This window comes from Branchiostoma floridae, chromosome 10 (assembly GCF_000003815.2).
Source record: "Branchiostoma floridae strain S238N-H82 chromosome 10, Bfl_VNyyK, whole genome shotgun sequence".
Taxonomy (NCBI): Eukaryota; Metazoa; Chordata; class Leptocardii; order Amphioxiformes; family Branchiostomatidae; genus Branchiostoma; species Branchiostoma floridae.
Window position 1 is genome coordinate 15,339,010 of NC_049988.1, and position 25,752 is coordinate 15,364,761.

Sequence of the window (25,752 nt, forward strand, 5' to 3'; positions counted from 1 at the left end):
ACAGTCGAATCGTTTGCGAACATGTTGCATTGATACTAGTACTTTGGCTCCTTCTATATCGTTGGATAGAGGGGATTTGCGTAAATAAACCGCTTGATTAAATTTTGTATGTGATACAACTTATTACAAAGACATTTGTGTAATTCTGGCACAATGTATTTCTGTTATAGGAAGTCGCTATATATGACGTAAGCAATGTAGGGTGGCCAGAACATCTGTGGGATTTTAGTAGCGCCTAACAAATTATGCAAATTGTATTTATTTCCATAATTCATAATTCCTCCCTATAGTACTTATGTGGCAAGTTTGCAACTGTATCGGTAATATTTAATATCAATTTGACAATCGAAAATTACGAATATATCGAGCCAATTTCAGCAAAAAAGTCCTTTGCTCTCAGAGCACTCGTATTCAAGTACTAGTATTTTGCCTCCATTCCAGGACAAGGTGGCCACTCGTGTACTAGAATGAAGCGAAATACAAGAATTATGACGGCTTATAGAGAACAAAAGACTTTCACTGCTTATAATGTAAATGAATGGGCACACAACAAAAACCCATTTATTGAACAATCGTACACGCTATCAGAACAATAATACAACATCCTAGCCTGTTGTCCATCTGATCTACAACAAAGTTTACATTCAGTACCTGAATCCGGTACATAAACGTGAAAGACTATTCGGAACAATTTTACATCTGTCATACCTTTGTATCGAAAGCTGTGTAAAGCAATCTTCCTCGGTCAATTTCAGTTCGTCTTTTTGGCAAAGAAGGTAATGTTTCATGATTTAAATTATCAGGCTTAAGATACTAGTAGAAGCAAGACGCTTACAAAGAATGCTCTACAATCATATTAGCAAACGATTCAGTCACCAAAACAGCAAGACAAGACAAAAATGTAGTCGAATTTTCAAATGGACATCGACAAATTGTCAAATATTGTGGCTTGACTTAGATCTACAATTCAATACAATACAATTTCTAAGAAGTACCCTGGCACTATTAGCTTACTTGATTACAACTACCTCGTTGATATTTAATGTCATCTCTCAAGATATTTAGACAATTTCAGCGGGAAAAGACCATGGCTCTCAAAGCACTTTCATTCAAGTGTTTTGCTGCAATTCTAGGACAATGTGGCCACTATTGTACAAGAATGAAGCGAAACACAAGAAATATAAAAGCAAAGTGAGAGCAAAAGGCTCTTTTATTCACTGCTTTCAGTGTAAATGAATGGACACACAACTAATATTCATTTATTTTCAGATACTGGACTGAAAATACGACAGAGGTAGTCGACAACGAACAAGCGTAGATCCTATCAGAACAACAAAACAGTCGTCTATCTACACTGCGTTTACATACAGTATCTCATTCGGATACGTTTAGTTTGCTTCTTCCTTTTTGCCTGACAAATTCCACTAAGACAAAATTTAGGTACACGTAATCAAGGTCAATGCTTTATTTACAAGATTATGAAACAACAGTAAAGCGGTCTACAAAGGCCACGAACAAGAAACACAAGCAGACCAAGTCAAGCATAATAGCTAGCGATACGTGACACAACCTACAGCTGAATAATGAATTACATATCAGCTATGAAAACAATAGTCTCACATGCACTCATAACTGCATGGAAATGCAACACATCGCTAAAAGTACAGAACTGTCAATGACTTAAGCAAAGCTTACAACTATATATAAAGACCACATTTGAAAACAAAAGACCTTTACTCTCTAAGCTCGTGTGTTTTCACATATTTTGCCTCTATTCTAGGACAACAGTGGCGAACAGTTCAGAATTAGCAAATGTTGATATCATCAGTGCATTGGTGGGGATAACCTGAAGCCTTCCGTACTTGTAGTCCCGTGGAAAGTTTTTTTTTGCTGCTTTTTTCTTTAAGGCCGAGACATTTGTTCCCAATGTTAGTGTATTAATATGTTATTGGCTTATTGTGCTGGGTGGTGGTCGTAGACGTTAAGGCGCCATTGTTAGATGTAGTGTTAGTGTGTGCGTGCATGTGCGTGTGTGCTTTAGCACGCGATGTTAAGTGTCCGAACGTCAGCCTAAGCCTTCAGCAGCCAACTTTCTACAGGGCTTCAAGTACAAAAGACCCCAACCTACCTCAACACCAATGACACCGGCAATACCAACATTTGCTAAATTCTAAACCGTTGACCACTGTTGTACAAGAACGGAAGCAAAATACGTGAATCAAAAACGGCTCAAATAGAGAGCAAACGTCTTAGTCAGTGCAAAGGCATAGAAACAAGAAAATTTAGTGCTAGTCATCTCGAGTTCTGTACTGGAATAGCTTAATATATTTTGGGAAAATGACGTTGCTAACAAAAGGCTGCTAAAACGGTCTGCATGGGTTTGCTTGTTCCGATAACGCTTTACGCTAAGTTCACCAAATAACATCCTTCGTATTGCGCTAGAAAATTTGACATTTCCGCCTCACTACGAATCATGTGCCGACTGCCTTTTCTAAAAATAACATCAACACAGCCTGCCTATGCTACATGGAAAATGGGCACGTAGCAAGATTTCCTTATGCGCTCTACCAGGTGACATCCACTGGTTCCTCTAGCAGGCCGCACACACGGACACCGACTGTTCTGGGCATGGACAATGCGTTCTTCCTGGTCCGGTCGCCATGAACAACAGTAAGATCCCGTGTCGCCAGTTGGTGTTAACGTAGGGCAGGTCCGCACGCACGCATCACATTCCGCTGTAAGAGACAAGGGTTTCAAGTTAACGGTTGTTCAATGCCAAGTGGAAATTACAGTTGCAACCGGGCATGTACAGTTTCGGTTAAGGACAAAGTCAAATCACAGGCTACAGGAACGAGGTAGTCAGGCTACTAAAGTAGTTTTGCTTTAAGCTTTGTTCTAATCATGTAGCAAAGTGTCAAAGAATTAGCGATAAGTAACTGCGTAGGATAATCGACTCACTGTGCGTGGTGATTCAAATCCAGTCATCAGTCGAGTCTTGACGGTACCTCAGGTACTGCGTATGTACGTGTAACACGGAGTCGGTTCGGGGACGCACGCGTCACATTCCTCACCCACCACTGCAAGAGACAAAGGCTTGTTAACGGTTGTTCAGTGATATGACTTATTACAGTTGTAACCGGGCGAGTACATTGTTCCGACTTCGCAGTACATGTACAGTGGCGATACGCGATATAAGCGAACATAAGCGGTCGTGAAGAAACGGAACAAAATAGAAAGCCCGACAAAAACGCTCGAAAAAAAAAACGTCAGAAAACAGCCGGAGCCGAACTTCTTTAGATAGAATAGGGAAATAGAGCATAGGATTGTGCATGTTCTCGACCTAGCCGTCTGTCTCACCTTACCTTGAAAAATACAGCCAATCTCCTCGAAGACGAGTCCGGAGGCTACCTTTGCGGCCTCTTGGCGAGCCAGCCGGCTAGTTTGGCGGTGTCGTGGACGTTGTCGCGGACGGTACGGTAGCTCTTATCACCTGTCTTCCCCAGCCGCTTGTATTCTTTCCGGCGGCCCAAATTTCGTAGCCGAGCCCGGGGGAAGTTCCCTTGAAAGTTCCTTGGCGAGCCAGATGGCTAGTTTGGTGGTGCCGTGGGTGTTGTCGGACGGTACGGTAACTCTTCCCCGGCCTCTTAACTCAGTTCCTGCGGACCACGCATTTCGTAGACGAGCCCGGAGGTTCTCTTGAAAGTTCCTTGGCGCGCCAGCCGATTGGCGGTGACGTGCCTGTTGTCGTGGACGGTAAGGCGACTCTTAGCACTCTCCCCTGGCGCTTACCACCGTTCCCGCGGCCACACATTTCGACTTACGGCGTGCTCTCCGTGAGAATAGACGGATACGATCTTCACTGGTTGCTGAATCGACCGTGAATTAAAAATCTGGGCTGGTGTCGGACGAAGGTGTCCCCTCCACAGGTGCAAATATCACCCAGTCACCTGCTGGTCTGTGATTGGTCAATTGAAGGAATCCTGGTCTGTCATTGGTCTGTAAAATGCACCCGCAGAACCTTTCATGATTGGCTGTCTCTGATGATTATATCTAAGCACTAATAGTTTCGATTGGTCCATTGAAACTGAATTCTGGTGTGTCATTGGTCAGAAGGATTCGCTCCAGACACGTCCACGATTGGTCATCTATGCTGATGAGATCCGTAGCTGCCAGCACTATCGAACATGGCCCTCCTCGGCTTTACACCACCCAAATTCCACGATCTGTCCTTGGTGCTGAACACATTTGCACAGAAGCAAACATACCTGTCCTTTTTGCGGAACACCATTAACACACACACACACACACACACACACACACACACACACACACACACACACACACAAGCAAACCTACCTGTCCTTGTTACTGAACACCATCCACACACAGCTAAATACACGTGCTATCATACAACCAGACCAACCCAACCTAGACACGTTACCTCGGTCTGTAAATAATAGAAGTAGCTATATCCTTACGGACAGACTGTTCGAATGATTACGTCAGTTCTATAAGTGCTAAATCTCAAGTTATCTTTTATATGTCTATTATGATATGGTAAATGATAAAATATTCATTCTACAGCTAGGTAGGTTGACTTGTGAACTCTATGAAAAGACACACTGATATCTGACTGTACCTGCATTACTGTATACATGGAAATAATGCAGTTAATACAATGCAGATGCCACAAACAAAATTTTACATGTACATACAAATTTTTGAAATCTTCTGGCTATCAAAGGTGTGATCCTGTGTCTGTGTATAAATTTCTTTTGTTTGCAAAAACAAAATGGGATGAAGCCTTTTAACACTTAATGCTGTCTGGCCAACAAGTAATATACTAGCTATAAGGTTCCATGCAAGACGGCATTAATAAATGCAGTGGTGTAGAGCATCACCATCCTTTATTACAACTGCTATCTCTCAGAAATATGCAAATAGTCCTTAAGTAGATAAAATACATATATAAATTGTTATTAATAACACTCTCTCTGAGAACAACCATAACTTTGGTCCCATTCAAACAATGCAATTGCTTTTTGTACCTTGTATAAAAGTCCATTGAACATCATACCTTGCAATGGATAGTGACAGGTGGTATAAAAATTGATAAACCATTGGACTGATATGAAATTCATGTACAATCATGTAACATACACATGTTATACAATGAGTAGGGAGGAATTATAACATTAACACTCTATTGAGACAAATTCATGTTGCATATATTGCTTTGGTAGTGTTGATAGCTGGACCCGAGTACCATTTCATGTACATTGTAAAATACATACTTTCATTTACTTTCATTAGGCCACATCAATTCAATTTCTTGGTTCACGGATTTTTCATAAAAAATATGGAGCAAAAGGGCGAAATAAAAATAAGAATTGTTAAATGGTTTGGGTAAAGGTAGGGGCTAATCAAAAACATAAAGAATAAAAAGTTTTCAGCTTGAAAAAAGTACAAAACCACTATTACTGTACAGTAACAGTTTTCGTTGAAAATTACAAAAGTGTCAGTTTTTATGTTTGTCCCATTCTTCATGAATGAAAAATATAACTGCAATAATAATACCTACATTTTAAGGAGCTTATGATATAAAGGCCAATTTACTACACCAGAAAGTTGGTAAATGGTTTCATTGATGGTGAAAATTTGCTGAGTGGTAATTTTTATTTTTTTTCTCCAAAAAATAGGAGCGAGCGAATCCGTGAACCAAGAAATTAAATTGTTGTGGCCTAAAGCTATCCATATCTATCAAATGATAATACAAGTTTTTATGCCATTGACATCTAACATACATACAACATTTCATATAAATGATATAATCCATCTTTCATGTAAAAACACTGAAGAAAAAACTTGTCATTAGATATCGTCTTAAAACATATTTATATTTAAAATCCTTCAGCTATCCAGACGAAACAACAATGCCACTGCAATCAAACCCCTTAGTAGTGACCAATGATGGACCTATTATACATGTAGGTATTATCTTATGGTTCTGTAGATAATTTTTTCAATTGACTCAATCTAGTCAATACTGTGACAATATTCTTAAAATTTCTTGAATGTGTGGTCACTATAGAAGGATTGACTGCAAGTAAAACTGACCGAGCTATGGATTACTCAGTCCTAGAATGATTGGTCCCACTGCCATATGCCTCATTTCTAACAATCACACAGTTATGAAACCATAGTCTAAAATGGCCACAATGTCAACATAAGTTCCAATTCTAAAACAGACATGAGCTACATTTTGTACCCAACCCCTCTCATTTGAGAAAAACAAATCATGCTTGAACAAAATACAAAGTGGAGGTGCTTACTGACCTATGGTAGCTGCAAGTGCATAGCTATATTGTGCATAATAGTGCAAACAACATCATCAGCAACTTACACAGTAAACGTAATTTCATAAGACTAAATTCATAAAAGTAGCTGCTATGTACTTTGCTAAATTCAGCAGGTTGGCTCTGCTTCAGGCACTGATTGAATTTGGCCCGTTCAGCCACAACTTACAAGGAATAAAAATGTCTTATTCTACTCTGCAGCAAAAGGCATGCATTCCCCAAATACTTAGTTGACTTATCCAAGTCTCTCTAGGATGTTGTTTCAGTAGTGGATAAGCCCCGTGATGTAGGAAACAATTCTTCACACAGATCTGGATTTCTCTGTCTCAGATCATCCCTGATAGCAGTCATCTTTACTCCCTGCTCTATATTCTGATCATGTGGGCGGTAGCGGCAAGCGTGCATGACCACAAGGTCTCCATCCTCGTTAAACCCAGGGGACCCAGAGGATCCAAGCCCCATGAGAGAACAGTAGGTTACCCTACGTGGATCATTAAGCTGAGAAGGCTGAGGATTGAGTTTCCGATACACCCCTACATATGGGTGTGGATAAGGGCAGTTGGGATCCATGACTTTGGGGTCACCACCAGGGTGCCCAACCAAAGTGATAGTACCTGAATGCTCTACATCGCAAACCAGGGTTCCAAGTGCTGGCAGATGGGTCTTAACTGTTTCAGTTAGGTCAGCAGGAATTGAGAATTCGAGGACACAGTAGTCAAGATCATCGATGTTGCTGAGGGCAACCTGTTTTATGAATTGGAATCTTATTGGCTTAAAGGTCTTAAAGTCCTTCAAGAAGTTGAATTCTACAAAGGCATTCTCTGGAGGGCCTTTGTTAGCTATTTCATCAAGAACATGCTTACAGGTCATCACATACTTTGTGCCAACCCGAAAACATGTTCCGCATGCAAAGATTGAAAGGCGACCACCAGATTGTACTTCCACAAAGATGATCCCAACTGACCTTGCAGCTGGCAGAAGTTTTTGCAGGAGCAGAATTGTGACTGGACCAAACTTCTGGCAGCTGACCGGCTCAGGTAGATTATAATTACCCTGAGCAGAACCTGTGTCAGTTCCCTCTTCCTCTTTTATGACCTCTTTTATGTCCTTATAAAGCCTCTCAATGTCCTGGCTTAATTTGGAACATCTATTTAGCAAAGACCTTAGAAGATCCATGTTATGTCTATTGTGTCCACGACGTTCAATGTTGTTTGCACCTTCAGTAGCACTGCGGGATATGTCCTCAAACAGCTTTTGTATTGATACAAGCACAGGATCCCTCAGATGTACGTCCCAGGCTGCACCAGCCCCTTGTGAGTCAGTGTTCTCGTCTGAGGCACCCTGCAGACACACGGAAAAAAACAACAACCGAAATCCTAGTTCTGAATAGTAAAATACAAGACTATTTGATACATTTATATTGATAAGGAAAGAATGTGAATGCCCATATGCAGCCCTCTGTTCGATATTTGTATATTTTCCTGAGGTGTATTCAGATCTATCATAATTATCTTTTGTAAAATTTGTTACAAGCAAATGATGTTGACTTATAGATTGCATAAAGGGTCTTTGCATAAAGCGGCATTGCCCAGGTGGTCCTTACATATAGAGGTCCATTTATTGACTGTTCAACAAAGTTCTGTGCACTGAGTTTTTTTTTAATCACTGCGTATGCTCCATAAACATAAAAGCTCTCTGTAACTTTACAACTTGTACATTTAATAAGAAGGTACTAGTAGCCTGAGCAAAAATGATTTGAGATACATCTACTGCAATGATATAAATATGATCACCTCTGAGGATTCCTGGCTGAACTTAAGCTGCTCCTCCTCCTGACATTCCATGCCTTCAAGTTTGTGATCCACTGGTGGGACTGAAGCTGGCTGTTGAGTGGCATCCATCTCATCTGTTGTTAGACTGTTTGTCAGATAAAGAACTGACTGACCAAAGTAAGGAAGTAACAAGGGAACATTTTATCTTAGTTAGGACAGGGGACCGTTATGACTTTCTGTCATGACACTTTTGTAAGGTGACATGGTCATGACTTGCCACCTTGGAATATCTGGAATGTACATTTCATCTGAAGAAACATCTATTCATATTCAATCACAAATCTATTCATTTCCACCATTTATCAATGAAGACTATTGAGTAGAGGTGATCAAATGGCCTTGGACGGGACAAGCCCGTAAAAAAATTGATTCAGTTTTTGATGCATCACTAGTTTTAGCCTCTACCAGGCTCCACAGGTTGCAAACTGTACTCCTCAGCCATCTAACTCCTCTGGCGTGTTTTCTGTCTTAATTGGCCAATTTCTACTATTTTTCGGGCGACCTGTGGCGCCTGGTAGAGGCTTCTTTAATTTACAATCTTTCAGCACCCACCTGTTGACTGACTGTTGTAACGTTTAGTACACTGGCAGAATGATCCAAAGTCCAAAAGTCCAACGTCTCACAATGCTCACCTGGACACACAATCAATCCTCTTGCAAGGAGTCCGTTGATTCAGGCAGGGTCACTTACAGCTACACAATACATGGTAATGAAGTATATGTTTGTGCAAATTATGATGAACAGAAAAGTTTGGGATGCTATTGGTTTAAAACAGTAACGATTTGTGTTCAGTATATATCACTAAATACCTAAACCATACGTCTCCATATCCCCGGTGCAACTGTGGTTGTTTCACCACAAGAACAGGCACTTTTATGTCTTTTGTTGCCACGAAATGAATGTACATTTCTGATTTCATCCCATTCTCGAACGGGACAACATGGCGGATTTTCAAGGGAAGCGTCCCACACCACATTTTAGTCTAAAATGCATTCCTTCCAGGATAGGAATCATTTACACTTTGACTAAAGATAGGAGAAAGTATTCATGATGTCTTACCAACCTAGTTTGTAGTCGTCAGCTGATGTTTTGACGATTTTATGGCTTTTTCGTCGAAGACACGGTCCTAGCGTACTTTCACTTTCGCGGGGAGAATGTAAATGGCTCTCAGCAGCAGCACAGGAAGGCTTTGATTGACCAATCAGCGTCGAGAGCGTCATTATCATGGTGTACACCGATATCCGCTAGATGACGCTGTTGTATGGAATAAAGAAATAAAGAAGTCTAACCTCCTGTTCCTCATCTTGCAGAATAGCCTTACACTGTTTGTCAGATTTCGCGGAACTTCACCCGTACAGGCATTGGTCGTTGTGTTTCCGATAACAATTGATAGTTAGTTGGGATTCTCTCTCTCTCTCTCTCTCTTTTTTTGTCTTTCTCTCTCTCTTCTCTCTCTCTCTCTCTCTCACTCGCTCTCTCTCTCGCTCTCGCTCTCTCAAAGGGGCTATCGTAGACGCTGCGTCTGTTGAAACCCTGACCATGGTGCTGATATGGACAGTGCCAAAAATTCTATTGCCACTGTCCTTGGTACTAGCCTGGGTACCATCCGGATAGTAGTTCGCTCCTATGTTCGCTTCTGCTATCAGAGACTAACAGAGAAGCGACTGTATATAGTGTATAATGAATGTCAGAGCTAGAAGCGACTGAATACTAGTATAGTATATAATGAACGCCGGAGCGAACTACTTTCCGGATGGTACCCAGGCTTCCTTGGTACTACATGGTATACAGATAACGTTACGTGTTTGATGGACAGTCACTTGACCATGGGTTTCTATAACAAGTGTTTATCAGATATGCTAGTACAAAAATGTAGTACAGTTGTCACGATAAATGTATTCCTAACTATAATCATCTCATTATGAGACACGTACGTTCGTGTTTAGCTTTTTGGACACACCTGTCCTTGGTACTGAACTCCGTCCACACAAACTTAACGTTAAGCAAAAAACCTTTCCAACTTAATATTTTCCGGTGTGTTACGGTTTCATATGATAACTATACAGATACATCGGCATCCATGTTGTATGGAATTGTTATACAAGGTCCTTAAGCTCTTTTAGTTCGATATGATAGAATAGTCATTCTACATCTTGGATAGTTGAATTGTACTTTCTTTCAAAAGAAACTCTGTCTGTACCCGTTACTTGGGTATAAACTACTAGTGTTCGATGAACAGTTATGCCCCTTGCGGCCAAGTTCGAAACGGCAGCACATGATCATCAAGAAACAATTGAAAAGATTGTAACAACTTGCATGTTCTTTTATGATTAATTGGCTCTAAAAATCCCTCTTGTCTAGAGCAATAAAATCTACTAGTAATTGGCAGTACATTTTTGCATAAAGTCTCTTGGCGAATAAAAGAATGAATTACGCAACAAATTCACGAAGACTCCAAGTACTAGTATCTACAATTAATAAGCAGCTGTTTCACATTGATTTCTTTAGTCTACAAAACAACAGTTTCCTGTGACCTGACCTAGACGATAAAATTGGAGAATTCTGGTGTCGTCACTATGAAATTCTTATTAAAACATTGTCTTATTAGTGCCACGCCCAGAGAGGATCATTTACCCAAACTAAACGGGCATTGCCCATCAATGGATCACAGTAATTTGTTGACGGAAGTTGTGAATTTGTCAAATTGTTTTCGGATGAGTCACTCGATTCCTCCTGTAAAAACGAATCTATCTTGTGAAATTCTTATCATCTTTCTTTATCTATTTCTAACATAAGTGTTCTTTATTCGTTTCCAGAATATCTTATTTAAGAAAACGCCATCCCTGATTGTTTTAACGGCTTGTTGGACTTTGATTGCAACAACCAAATCAAATTTGACAGGACGGTTTGTTTATAAAGGGGGCTGGGTCACCCGATACCACCCTGTCCTCCCCATCGCTGATATTGTAACAGTCCATTTCGGGACAAAGCGTTAACCGTTTCATTTAGCAAGGGGATGTTAGATCAACAAAATTTACAGATTTGAATCATATTTATGTATGACCAAGCTTATTCATCTATAAATAAGGCCAAGAATGATGTGTCTTTCTTGATATGTTTGATGAAAAAACTATACTTTGTGTACACCCTGTGCACGCGACTTCAAGTAGCAACGTACTGTCCCCTATTTTCAAGCGAAGTTACGTTGGGAGGGGAGCGTTCAGCTTGGAGAGCAGCTGAGCACCAAGTTTCACCCCATCTTGAGCGATTCTGCAACTTTTACCCAGTTTTAAGTTCGCCTATCCACCCCCAAGTGTGACCAAGGAAACCCAGAGGGATACCAGAACGATCTTGGAACTCGTGGTTGAGGAATTTTGCTCGAGGCGACGCGGGAAAGTGGACAAGAAAATCTGAAAATCTCCCCGAGTCCAGCGCGTGAGCGAGTTTGGCCCTGACCCAGCCATAGATAATACAACTCCTTGCTGTGACAGGTCTAAGTGTTGCGTGGACGACTAGGAATTAAGGAACGTCCAGGGACAAGATTCGTCTGGAATCTACCTGCAGAAATATGCCGTGAATGTCGTAACGTGCGTGAGTCACAACGGAAAAGTTTTTGTGTTTCTTAGCTAGCTAGCAGGGTGCAAATTTATGAATGATCCCAGCTGAAATCCTCTGGATTACTCAACGTGCTGGCTTATCTCCTGCGTGCTTTAGGAAGTACTCCAGCGCCAAATCTGCCTTCCGATCTGATAGTCTACTTGTTGGCGTGGATTTTGGAGTCCTAAGGGTGACCGGGAACAGGAGTTTGCGTTCTCCAGGAGTGGGAATCGGGCTTTTGTTTTGATACGCGCCCGTCTGGAACAAACTGCGAGTCTTGGATGGAAAAACCATGGAGTGACACACGTCAAAAAGGTTTGCTCTTCTTTCAACTCTCTTTTGTAAGATGTTTGAAACGCGATCGAAGTGTCAAGGAAGCCCTATAGATGTCCCTGTGATCTCCAGGAAGTTGTTGAGCTGTGTATTTGTTCCGAAATGACAGGAAGTTGTCAGCTTTTTTTTCTCGGCGTTTCTTTGTGAGTTTGAGGTGGGGAGGGGGGCGATGTTACGACAGGTAGATTTCGTGAGCAAAAAAAAACGATAACCATTCGAATAGATAGCACTGTACATCAGACATTATATCGTCTACATTTTACTGAATAGTGTATTTAACGTTGTATGATGGTGATGAGGTTGATCGTTGTGTTTTAAACGCCTCACAGCTTAGCGATGAAGGTGACAGTATGCTTCGGGCACACTCGCGTCGTGGTGCCGTGCGGAAGCGGCGAGCTCCCGGTACGAGAACTCATCGAGAAAGCCGCCGACAGATACCGCAAGGCCATCGGAAAGGTGGGTAGCTTTCTCCTTGCCTTTTAACCCACTTTGGCTGCGGAATTTAGCGTGGAATATTCGGTTGAGGGGAAAGATCACATTTCAAGCGTGACAGCTTGGGTACCTCAGTTTTGTTGACCTCTGCCCAAACAAGATTCAAGATGGCGGCATTTGAGTTCATTTTGTCAACAAAAATATACCACAAAATCCCACAATTTTAACTTTCCCTCTAACTTTTGACAACTTGGGATTTCAGTCCCTACATTTTGCACAACATGTGTGCAAGAGAAAGTCCACAATCCCTTTTTAAAATGTCACACGTTGCAAACTAAATGTCACATATGTAACACACCTAGGAATCAGGGTGGACAACATCTTGTACATTCTTATGACAAAAAAGTCTAAACAATTCTGCATTCTTGTTACACCAAGCATTACATCGATCTTTCCTGCCTTTCTGTCTAAAAAAAATCCTCTTGTTTATAGAGATTAAGTCTATAGGTCGCAGTTTAAATAGAATTCCTGGTGCTCAACCAGGTTTTTACTTGTAGTATTATGTACAGGGATTTACGTACCTATATGGAAGAGTTTTTACTCTAAACATAAGTGCTAATGTTACATGTCTTAAAGATGAAGATACAGCTAGATACAAAAGAGGGACATAAGTGTTAGAGTTTGGGGTTTCAAGCCGTTGAGAGATTTCTAGTTTCGTTACAAGGTATTACATTTACAAGGTAGTGTCTGTGGTGTAGTGGTCTGCACACTTTTCCACTCGCCACATCTGGTTCAAGTTCTGTGGAGCCAACAGCCTGGGTTCGCACTTGGGTCCGGACACGACTGGATAAGCGTTGTATTGTTTTCTCTGAAGGGGATGTAGGGGTGGCCACTGTATATCAGGGCACTTATCATAGTCAGAGTCTTATGGTGCCAAATATCATAAGAAAGACCAAGGAAGACAAGTAAAAGAACCCAACACCACTGCCCAACACACCTATCAAGAAGACTAGTACTAGTGGTAGGAGCAAGGAGGTTGAAAAAGAGACCTCCTTGGTAGGAGTGACCATTTATATGCATGGCTAAAATATGCATGCAGTTGTGAAGCCACATAATTTGCACCAATGCTATTTCGTTATGATACTTGGTCCTCACTCTGAGATCATCTACTTTGCCAGTGTTTTGCTACAAGAAAGTAGAAATCAAATAACTAGAAGTGGAAAGACTGGTTGGTTGTGAGGAGCCACAATCAAATCATTAGTGTTAGTCCCTCCTAATGGCAAAGAAAAACAGCTGGTTTAGATAGGATTGTTAATGTGTTATTCTTGTATGTTTGTGCAAAAAATCACATAAACATCCTGAATGACTCTAAGCAAACAGATTAAAAATAAAACACATGTATATTCAGTAGGTGGGGTTCTTGGAAATCCATTGTTTTATACAATCCCCCTTTTAGTCTGTGCAAGTAGCAGAAATGTCTACTTAAGTAAAGGAAGACCTGAAAGAGACAATACTCACAATAGACTGTTAGTTATAGAATGGGAAAGCTAATAGGATGTACTGTTCATTTTTAAATGAAGAATAACCATTCCTTTTGTTTTCAGTTCGTTGTGGACTTATGTTGACCACTCATGCACTTATCATTGTCATCCCTTATTGAGTAAGAAGGGGGTTGTTGTACTCAATTCAGCTCAGCAAATACAAACTGTAATCGATAGTGAAAATTTACGCCCTATATATTTTCAATATTTTGCTTTGCACGTTTGGCAAGAGTACTAGACTTCTATTCATTCTGTGAATGTATCTTTTCCTTTGTTAAGAAAAGTAGAAAGAAGTCATCATGTATAATCAAAGCATGTAGTATCAGAAGATGTATTCCCTACCTTTACTATCTACCTGTTCCACATAGTATAATGGTTTCACCTATTAAAAAACCTCCATATGCAACAAAATGATGCAAGGTTACGTAGAAATTTGATCCATCCTAGACTTAAAAGGTAGCAAATTTTGGATATATGTTATCCAACAGTTTTGTTGTGGCCAGTGACTAAGCAAGATAACATTACAGAACACTATCAAATGACAGACCATACCAGGAAGTGCTTTTCCTCTGAGGTATGAAATCTCAGGTATCCCTTTGGGAGGGATAATCATATATTGGGCATTACTGTAACCACTAACATGATTTTATAGTACATCAACCTCTGATGGCCACTAAACGACACTTCTAACATTAGTTTTGCTCGCGCATGTGCATTTGATTTGATAAGAATTAAAACTGCTTGAAGCAACAAGTTCGAAATATCTTCTTAGGAAAAGTATATACATTTGTGTGATTAATTTGAAGGTAAAAAACCTAGCCCTAAATGTAAATAAATACGCCTGAGTCAGGGATATCCTGAGTGAGTCATACATGCAATTACTTTGATCTTTGAATCTTTACATATTTATGACTGAAACCTAAGAATAGCTTTTGGAAAAAACCTGGTGTTTTCTAGAATCAATATTTCTGCAACATTAGTCAGATTCGAATAAAGAATCAACATAGTTGGCCAGTTGTGTATCACTGTATGAATCATAGCAAAGGCATTAATGATTAGCATATAAAAAACATTAGAAAATTTGCACAACTGAAGATTACAGATGCACAGCCCCATTGTGTTGACTAGTTTTCAAATCAGCTAGTATTTGCAATTAAAATTTGCTTTGTAAATAGATGAATAGAAATCAATCAATCAAACAGATACATGGATGCATGGCTGAGACATTGCTAACAGGGGCTTCAAAAAGTTGTCTTAGATTTTTACGAAAACATGATAGGTAGATATTACTTCATTCTTGAAAAATTTGTGATTGAAGAGTTCTTATTTCTTGCATTTGAAGTGTATTATTTGTAAGGTATGGAAGAAGATCTTAGGGTGCTGAGAGACAGTTGCTGACCCTGCTGTGCATTCTTGAAATTCCTGACTGACCAGTTGTTATTCCAATATTTCCTTCATTTTCAACTGTTTTTCTTTCATATGTGACTGTTTGGGCCACAGTTACATTTCATTTTCTTATATATTAATAATGGTAATTTTTATTGTCATATTTTTCAGCTATAGTCAATGACAATACCATGATTTCTAGTACAGTTCTCTTTTACGCAACAAAAAGATAAGAGGACATTTGGTAAATTCAGCAACCCCTAAGATAGTAGTCTAAACCACAGCACCACACATATCAATATAGCTAATGCAGTGTATGATATACACTTCACGTCATGCATTGACGTCATAACCCAATATCATACAGGCTGTTGATTTGAGATTTATTGCTTGGCGAGAGTGGCTCAACCAGCTGATGCCATAGGTAGATAAGAACACATTACTGGTGCTCAGGCCACACAGGCACTTTGGATATTAAATGTTTGACGTATTCCATTTCTGTAGTGTTGGTTGATGGGTCGTGTAAGGTCATAGCCATTGCGATTGTTTATAACAGGAAACGGAAAGGAGGGTGTTGGGGAAAGACATACAATGTAATAAGTTTGAGACTTGTTCATACCAGGAATTTTTTGCGAAACGGGATTCGAGAAAGCATGGGATTGATCCTGATTTGTAAGTCCTGGTAGATTCCTTGTCTAAATCTAGCTCTGTAGGGGGTTAATCCAAGTTTTCAGGTGGATTTGAAGGATTGGATGGCGATCAATCCTGTGCCTTGGTGAATCCCGATTGGTGAATCCTGGAATGAATGGGGTTACAAAATTCATCTGAACTTTTCCACCTGGTGCCTATGCATTTGTACAAAGTTTATGAAATTGGTACAAATTTTATGATAAATACATGAATCACTATGTACTATAGTATGTAGTTATAAGAGGTACAAATCACTATGTGAAAGTCAGGAATCTTATGTGATATGCTGTCTTTTCATAAAATTCAATGAATTTCATAAAATTTGTGCAAATGCTTTCGCCAAAGTTTCAGCACCCTTGGTAATACTCTCAACCTCTCAGTGTTCCCACCCATGTCCTGACCTGTTTTCCATCACCTAAATCCACAGTACAGGCCTGAAAGCTCCTGTTCCCAGTTGTAGTATTTGGTTCATGTCTAAACACAACTGGGGAGGATAGAAAAACAACTGCACTTAAACTGTGGCAGATAGAAAACAGCCCGGCGCTGACAGACTGACAGACATCTTACAAAACAGACAGAAAGTGGCATACTTCTTGTCTTGATACAGGATGTACCTTTGATTTACAACAATATGGTATCAACGTAAGGGAAAAAATATATATCATGGAGGATGCAGTCAATGATGGGTTCTTCAGTGATACACGTCACAGTGTATTGTCACATATATTTGATATATCAAAATCAGAATTTTGTGAAAGATGTTACTGGAGGTGTTGACTGTTGAATGAAGACGTATTCGTCTGTTTTTATCAAAGCTATACTGGAAAATACTCTCAATGCATATCTTCTAGTATTTACCCTAGAATATACATTGTAGTTACAGTACTAGTAGGCCTAGCCTGGTATCCAGACCGCTGTGCTATACTCGCTAATCACTTCGGGCTGGCAACCAATTAGCCCCGCCGCCCTGATTATCTCTCGCACTCGCGGGTATAGTTATCAGAAACTGGATGCCATTACCTCTGACTCAGTCTGAGTGCAAAAAGAGACTGGGGCTTGGACCTTCCCTGGCATAAGGATTATACATTACCGCGAAAGGGCTATATTATTTATTATAGAGCGAGGGACTGGTATCCAGGCTATAGTAGGCCTCAGGTGGTGCCTATCTACCTTCCCAGAATGCATCAATACACATCCAACAATACACACCCCAGATGGCTTACTGTGGCCAACAATCATATGGATTTCTTATGTTACCTTTCAAAATACAGCATCTAGTATAATATTATCAGCAAATCTTTATTTTCTTTAATTGTCAACAGACTCCAATGGTCCATGAGAATGTCGATTTTTGTTACTTTTGTACAACACTTAATAAATTGTCTGACAAACATTAATGCAAAGATTGATGTTAAAAAATGTGCCCAAACTGCACCAAACAGCAGTGTTTCTCTGATAATACTATTGATTGATGATATCATACCACTTGCGCATCAGAAAAACACAAATGCACCAAAAAGCACTCATGGGAAAGTAAAGAAAATGATATTTGATATATTGTTTTTGTAATAATTGTCGACAAATATCATTTTCTTTACTTTTCCATGAGTGCTTTTTAGTGCTTTTGTGTTTTTCCGATGCGCAAGTAGTATAGCATCATCAATTAATGCTGTTTTGAGAAAAACACTGCTATTTGGTGAAGTTTGGGCACAATTTCTGACCTGAATATTGCATCAATGTTTATCACACAATTTACAAAGTTGTAGGCAAGTAACAAAGATCAAGACGTTCTCATGGACTAATTGAGTCTGTTGACAATTCAAGAATTTAAAAATATACTGATAATATTATACTAGATGCTGTATTTTGAAAGGTAACATAAGAAATCCTTATGATTGTGGGCCACAGTAAGCCATCTGGGGTGTGAATTGTTGGATGTGTATTGATGCATTCTGGGAAGGTAGATATTCACCACTTGAGTAGGCCTGATTCTATCAGTTAGTTTTGCGGTTTACTGGATCTACTGGTATCACCATTTGCCACCCAGGTTTCCCTTCACCCTTTTCTAGCATTTGAAAAATAAACATATGACATCCCATAGGATGTACTACAGTATACAATTCTACAGGCAGAATATTTATTTTGGGAATGACTCTGAAGTTGGCACATGTAATTGCAAATGTTTGATTTCTTTCTGTTTTTGAAAGAGTCAGGAAGATTTTGATGCCGGGGTCAACCGCAAATGGGTTGGGGTTTTGTGCGCGTGAAGAATTTGCGCGTGAAAACTTGCGCGTGAAAAATCTGCGCGTGACAATATGCAAATTAGCTGACTCCCAAAGGATTCCAAAAGTTTTTGCAGTTTTATACTCAAAAGCTCAAACAAGATGGCATAAAATGGAATTAATCATATTGTTGCATTCTATTGTTGCATTTTAAAGTGATTTTTAAATGTTAACTTTTCACGCGCTAAAAAGTTTGAAATTTGCGCGTGAAACAATCTGCTTCAAAATAGATGAAATGAAGCTTCTAGAATGGAGAAAAGCCTCAAATTGTTACATTTTACAATATAAAACCTCATATGAGTAATTTTTCCTTTTATTTCTGTCAAATTTACTTGATTTTGAAATGTTCAAAATATGCAAATAAACCTATTCCCAAGGGATCTAAAATTCTGGGTTTTTTCAAACCAAAAATTCAGGTAACAGATGAGAAATTATATCATAGGTACAAATTTTTCTGCCATAGAATTCCTTGCTGCAAATTTTTTGACATATTTCAGGAACTTTATTTTTCACGCGCACATTTTTCACGCGCACGCGCAAATTCTCCACGCGCAGAAAACCCGTTCCCACCGCAAATAATCTATCTTCAATAAGATCTTTAACGTAAATTGGTATAATTCTGTGATAAAAGGCGTAGCACCATGTATTTTCTAAATTGTATGTAAAGTCTGACAGATTTATGTATGTAAAGTCTTAATTTAAGTCTCACAGATTTATTGAATTCTAACTTCTGATTTCATCTTCTGATTTCATGTTTTATAAAAATCTTGAAAACCGAATAACATTGGAACAAAAATGACAATGCCAACTGTTTCCTCAATGTTTCTGCTGAAGGAAGAGTGGAGTTTTCCCCAAACAGTTGCCCCTGAACCCTAGCTGGCCCTGTAGGTCCTGCCATAAGGAAGCCATCAGGAGTTAGCTAATGACCTGTCCCTGTGCCACAATCTATAACACATGCCAGGTGGTGGGGCTTTGATTAGGGAAGGGTCACTTCTGCCTACCTTTGGGGGTCAACTAGGGAGATGTTGGGAAAGGGAGGGCTTTTCTGCCTCTTAAATTGGGGAGAGGATGGTCTAGAATTTTGTCAAGGAGGTTCTTCTTGAAAATAAGGCATTTGACGAATTAGGGTTTAGTTAGAAAAGGTTGGTAAAATTTTCTTTTGAAATGGATGAGAATTTTCTAAGAATGAAATGGTTATTGATATCATAGGACAGAAAAGGAGGATAACGAAATATCCTTTCCTCCTCCCTCCACATTGAAATGATATAGCCCAAAGTATTTGGTATTGTTAGGTTTTTTATGCTGCTCTATAATCTGGAATATTTGGTCTATACCATATTTCTATGATGCGATATATAACTTACTACTGTCTTCATATGTAGAGCCCATTAAAATTCCATGTGAATAGGGACAATGATTTTATTCCTTTGTCAGCTACAATCGCAAAAAATCAATTGCAAAAAGTCAATTCCAATAAATTTCTCTTGGAACTTAGTAAAATGAACAGTACCGTGCCCTATGGCACAGATGGTTGCATGGTAGTGAGCACAATATATTTCCTACAAATTGAATCCGAGACAGGGGACTTGTGGGTAACGACACCCACGGGTAGCCTGGTAAATTTTAGCACTTTGTAAAGATATTGAAATTTCTATCTCGTTTCCAGATGGTCTCCGAAGTTACCCGAAGTTTGTACGCCATTCCATGATGACCCTTACGGTACCGTTATAATATGATGCTTATGATGTTTAGGGTTATGTTGTAATTTTATGAAATTGCAAAATCAAAAAGTATAAATCTATTGTCGTCTGTATCTTCTTTTGATAGTGGTGAAGGAATAATGTATACCATCCTTACAAGTCTTGTTACATCTCTAAAAAAAGAAACACCACCTCTTTATCCTTTTATTTGCCTTCCAGTTTGTCATGATACCATAGCAAACTGTGCATAATGCTTTTGGATATTATTTTATGCAAACATGCGGAAAGATGCCTTCTTGTACCCTGTGGGCTTATACATATTGAATGCAGGTGACATTCTTGAGAACTGAGCTTAGCTGAGTTGTTGTAAATCCTACAGACCCTCCAGGTATTTTTAACCACTTCACTAGTGGTGCAAGAACTTGAAGAAGGCTTTCAAAGTGATGTTTCTGTAAACCTGCGGTTGGCTGGAAACAAAATTGTTAGCTGTATTATAGCTCCCGAGTCTCTTCTGTTCCCTCCATATTTGCGTAGAGAACAGAACTTGGGCGCTATAATACGGCTGGATACCAGGCAAACTAGATTTGATATATGACTACAGCATTTTTCTCAACAATAGGAATGACGTGTTAGACTAATATGTGTTTTTGTTGACTCCTTTACTTCAAACAAGCATGATGTTCATCATCATCACGTACATGTTATATGGATCAGTGTACACGTTCCTGTTTGAACTGTACACCCATTTGCCAAGAAGCTTACCATTCCACCTTCTGCAAAGTTCTGGATTCTTGAACCATTAATCCAGTTTTGAGTGACATGTATACTACACAAAGTTGACCTCGCCCATGACCCCTAACTTTAACCAGATGCTGTAGGTTGGAAGTTGTTGTGGCATCTTGGCCAGAGACCAAAACAATGTCCTCAGAGAATATTGTGTAATTCCTCTTTACTTGTGAAGACATTGACAGACAGTAGACTAACTCTTGGTCTAGATAAGACCTTGGAAAACACTGAGACTTGAACCCCTGACCCCTGGTTCCACATCTATATACCCAATGCTGTTCTGGGTGGTTTGCATATTACAGGCAAGCTGTTAGTTTTTATTACAAATCAATTCCTAATCACAGGTTAACAATCTGGAAAGGCAAGAGACATATGTCAGCAAAGTGTCATCAGATATTAGTTATTAAAAAAAATTGTTATGTATGATTGTCATGTTAGTAGGATTGTGTTTCTTTTGACATTACATGTACATATATCAGTATGTATAAATTCAAGACAGGTGTTTTTGCAAGGTTTACTGGCTTATATGTATAGCCAACTTTTTACATTCGTAGAACTACTTTAGAGTCTAAGATGAAAAAAAATTTGTCTTGAAGAAGTTGAAGACAAGAAACCATGAAGCAACAAATTCCGAGGGCTTTAAGAATCTGAGTAGGTTGTTTTGGAATTCAGAAGTCCTGTTCTTATTTAAGAAGTAAGACATCTTGGACGCAGTTCAAGATCAACTGTAGACACTGCCAAGTTGAAGCCTCAAGTTCATAGCCTTTTATATGCACCTTCTACAAACCCTGTCTGTACATAACACACAAGAGTGAAGAAATCAATAAACTTGATGACCCTTTTCATGACCTGTATTTCTGTGTGCCTAAAGCAAAGTGTCTCCAATATATTCTACGTGTCAAATATGAGCAAGGGTCCTTGAACAATTTTTCAAGCATACAATAAGCTTCACCTGTCAAAATATATTATGCTGGAAATGAATAAACTCATACCATGTAAATTGTAATACTAGCAAGTGTCACATAATTATGATATGTTATGATAAGCTTCAGGATGTGGAATAGCATATATTACAGCTATATTTCTTTTTGTGTTTGTGTGTGCGTGTGCGTGTGTGTGTGTGTGTGTGCATGTGTGTTTGTGTGTACATGTGTTGGGTGTGTGTATGTGTGTGCGCACCCATGTTTTCAACCTGCAGTCCTCTATCTATGAATGTCTTGGAATATTTCTTAAAGCTTTTTCCTTTTAGAAGACGTATATTGTGCCCTTTTGCCTTATTACATGGGTAATGACGCGATGTATTGCCTGACATGATACTCGACTAGAGGGAGCCATTTGTGTCGCTGTGTTCTATCGATCAGAATGAAACAAACCTTTCGCCATGCGTGGTATTGGACATAGGGTTGGGTTATCATAATGACTGCTTGTGGAAATGTAGTTGTAATAAAGTGTATCGATTTACTTTGAAGATCATTGACTAGGTTTCATTAGCAGTCCAGAGGAGGTAAGGCAACCATCCCAGTATCCTTTGCAATACACATTCCACAAAACTGTACTGCACATCCCTGATAGTTGACTGTCAGCAACAAGCATAGAGACTTGTCATGTTGTCCTGTACTGTAATTCCTGATTTTTACTTTCGCCGAGAAGGTTATATTTTTTCAATGTACTCTTATGTTCATGGTTTTCACGGTGACTGTAATGTGAACTTATCATTACAAGCATAACAAATAAATCGCTGACTTTTTTTAGATGCACCTCCTGCCACTATTGATATAAGTTCTGAGAACAAGTTGAATTTTCTCAGACCGTGAAAGTTTGTTACCGAGAAGACAAAGTGAATAATTACAGTATTGTGTTAAACTTTTCAACCCTTTTTGTAATGAATTGCTCTTCTAAAACAAGAAACCAAACTAATAGGGGCCACTGACCCCCTTTTCCCCCCTTGTCTAGTGGGACTCCCAGACAATGGATTGTTAACTGTGGATACTGCAGGGGATATTGATTTTTCAGTGGACCACCTGTCAGTAAAGTGCATGCAAATGTTTGCCTCCAGCCATGTTGTCTGCAAGCATAGGAATTGATGATACAGTACAGAACTCATGCCCCATTTCTATTCAAGTACAGCAATTTCCATAATGACAAGTTCAAAGACAAATGCAGCAATGCTCACTTTAAACCCAGGCGGGAAAGGGGTTTTGTCATTGTACCCTAACTTGTCAATTTGTGATTTCTATGGTGTTTGACATTTTGAGTAGCCTTGATAGAAAATTAAAAAATTAAAAATACATATAGAATCTGCTAATATTTTATATATCATTTTCTTATATTTTCTTTACCTAATATTGTTTTTTTAGAGTTTGATTTCTATTTGCAAATGCACCTTTCCTTCTTCCAAGAGAGCAATGTATGGTACTTGTGGAAAAACTGTCTTTTATAAGTATGTGTGTTGCAGATGTAGATTGCAGAATTTCATGGGATTTGCTATTGATCAGTTGTAACCCACATTATCTGTAATGGCTTGTGTGAAAGTATGTATGTACAAAAGAAAGAAAGCCAAGATTTGGTTGTGAACTTGTGTTATGAATTTTACTGAAAGGGTATGAGTTTATGCCCCTGATCGCTTTATACAATAGAGTTTGCAGTCACCAGTGCAGGTGCAGGTTTTACAATATTGCACTAACACAAAAGCTGCAGCCTGTTCCTTTGTACCAGGGCTGATTATGCTATGATTTCTAGATAATAATATAAATAACCACTTTAAGGGCAAATTGAAAGACATGAATGCAGTCATATTTCCCTGAGTACAGGCTGTTCAGTGACATGTATATTTTCAATTATGATGACAAGCACTGTGTAGCCTGGGTACAATCCTTTGTATAGCGGAGCTCCTTACACTATTTTAGGGCAGTAAGTGTACGGAGCCCAGGTACAAAATGTAGAAATAGGATGGTACCCAGGCTAGCACTGTGTGGAACAATGACACATTGCCTTATAGCTTTGAATTGCAACTTAAATGAATTTAAATGATATTTTAAAGTACATGTAACCATACTGTCTACTCTTATACATTAGATTAGGACCAGGAATCTTAGCATCTACGATCTCTTGTTACTTGTTTGATGTTCTTGATCAAATGCTGTGAACCCAAATCTTTCATCCTTACCCTCCCCCAATTAAGTGCGAAATTGCGATCCAATTTCACTCCATCCCTTCCTTAATTTACAGTTACTGGACTGAAAACATTGCACGCAAACTGTGTTATCATCCAGATGAATATGGATGAACTAATATCCTTTCTATTGTGGCTTGCTTTAGAATGACAGATACAATTTGTAAAATTAATCTAGCCCAATTATCTGACCACCTGTCATTTCCACCCGCCCCCCTCTTGGGACAAATGGAATATCACAGCATGTGCAAGATGATAAGGATGTCTATTGATTAAATCAGATGTTTTTTTTTCATCCATCTATGAAGAAATTAATTATTGAACACTATACTTGCATGCTTGGCAGACAGGACTAGTTTGAAATTGGAGATGAAAGAATGCTTATTTGGAGGCGTGACGAAATCATGGGGGCTGGTAATAAATTGCATGGAAATTGGAATTTGCGAGCATGACAAGAAAAATTCCACAAGTTATGAGCTGGTTAGACTTGATTGATCTGAGTCTGCATAAACAAATGCCAGGTCTGCAGTAGTACAATGTGTGAAGATAGTGTGCATTCGCTTATTTTCAGTATGGTTTTATTTTATTTTAGGCCATGTAGATTTGATTACATGGATAACATTCAGGTGTGCATCAATTTTTATCAGTTCCCAAAACAAAACAAACGTTTTCATCCATGCTGCAAATTGTACAAAGCAGCTGAAAAATGAAAAAAATATGTGTCATAGATTCAAAAAGATTTGTAGGAAAGCATAGAATGCCCAAGTCAAAGGTCAAGCTCAAAGAAGTTCAGATTTGAGATCAAAAAATCCATTTTTTGGTATTCAGTACTCCCTGTGTTTGGTGATTTGTTCAACATTCCTAGCCGCTTAGATTTCATACTGGTGGCAACTTTTAATGTTTTAGGGCCATTCTTGCATGCTGTAGTCCTACAAAGGAGACATATTTGCAGTGTCATGACTTTGCACTAAATAGGTCACCTCCCCACCACACCTGAACATGAGTCTACTGATTAGGCCCATGTGCAAGTCCAGATTAAACCCAGGTCTGTAACCCCAGACATGAGCTCACACATCCGGATTACTGCTGCTCCAAATGTCTCTGGGTTATTTCTTCTGACTGAGGTTTCAATTCAAGATGAGCTGGAACTATTTATTTCTCATTAGCCATTGTCTGGGCAGTAGATTTGGGAGAAAATCCAAACTCAACATTTCTAAAGTCGCATTTTGTACTTTGATACTATGTACTATGACAGGTAGCCAATTTACTAGTATTATTCGCCTTGAGTAAGCTGTAGGATCTAGGAAAACTAGACAAGCATTAAAAAAACCTCCTTGGTACAAGTGACCTCCCGAACACGTACTAGTATATAGTATTAGCACCACCTGGCCTTGTAACTATTTCTGATGGTCCCTTAGATAATTTCCCCATTGACACAAGCATTAAGAATCCTTTATATAGTGACCACCTGTCCACATAACCAGATTCTATATCCCCTGAGTGGTTGGTTGTCTTGTACAGGTTTGGGTGTATGAACAGATGTTTTATTGCAACAAAAAACAGCAACCACTTGCTGAGGTCGCTGTGGAAAACCCTCTAATTGGTCATTAGTAACAGTAACAACTGTAAGATAGCCATCTTGGTG

The 25,752-nt window shown here is 39.2% G+C and overlaps 2 protein-coding genes and 1 long non-coding RNA gene across 6 annotated transcripts in view; 1 reads left to right on the forward strand and 2 right to left on the reverse strand.

The window, feature by feature from the left end:
* Positions 1-1,149: 1,149 nt before the first annotated feature.
* Positions 1,150-3,884, reverse strand: LOC118424836. The gene is made up of 3 exons (XR_004832258.1): positions 3,363-3,884; positions 2,959-3,077; positions 1,150-2,735 (listed from the first exon to the last, which is right to left on the reverse strand). It is a non-coding gene; the product is annotated as an uncharacterized LOC118424836 (long non-coding RNA).
* A 2,604-nt stretch (positions 3,885-6,488) lies between these two features.
* Positions 6,489-9,341, reverse strand: LOC118423787 (protein FAM111A-like). Of its 4 annotated transcripts, none has more exons than XM_035832013.1 (4): positions 9,252-9,341; positions 8,741-8,880; positions 8,150-8,296; positions 6,489-7,697 (listed from the first exon to the last, which is right to left on the reverse strand). In XM_035832013.1, exons 3-4 carry the CDS (start codon positions 8,255-8,257, stop codon positions 6,606-6,608), a joined length of 1,200 nt encoding a protein of 399 aa, XP_035687906.1. In that variant the 5' UTR covers positions 8,258-8,296; positions 8,741-8,880; positions 9,252-9,341; the 3' UTR covers positions 6,489-6,605. The 4 variants fall into 4 exon arrangements, with proteins under 4 accessions (XP_035687906.1, XP_035687908.1, XP_035687907.1 ...); XM_035832015.1 differs by having other exon boundaries at positions 8,150-8,262; positions 9,248-9,335; XM_035832014.1 differs by having other exon boundaries at positions 8,150-8,273; positions 9,248-9,335.
* A 2,282-nt stretch (positions 9,342-11,623) lies between these two features.
* LOC118424948 (partitioning defective 3 homolog B-like) overlaps positions 11,624-25,752 on the forward strand; it is a 57,191-nt gene continuing 43,062 nt past the window's right edge. Inside the window, exons 1-2 of the mRNA XM_035833755.1 lie at positions 11,624-12,100; positions 12,448-12,574. Of these exons, the coding sequence (XP_035689648.1) occupies positions 12,455-12,574 (120 nt within the window). The 5' untranslated portion in view covers positions 11,624-12,100; positions 12,448-12,454. The remainder of the gene's footprint in view (positions 12,101-12,447; positions 12,575-25,752) is intronic.

Bases quoted from the DNA above. Each gene is read 5' to 3' on its own strand.
- LOC118423787 (XM_035832013.1), bottom strand. From the start codon at position 8,257: ATGGATGCCACTCAACAGCCAGCTTCAGTCCCACCAGTGGATCACAAA. The intron at 7,698-8,149 runs GTGATCATATTT...GTGTGTCTGCAG, and splicing joins TCAGCCAGGAATCCTCAGAG to GGTGCCTCAGACGAGAACAC.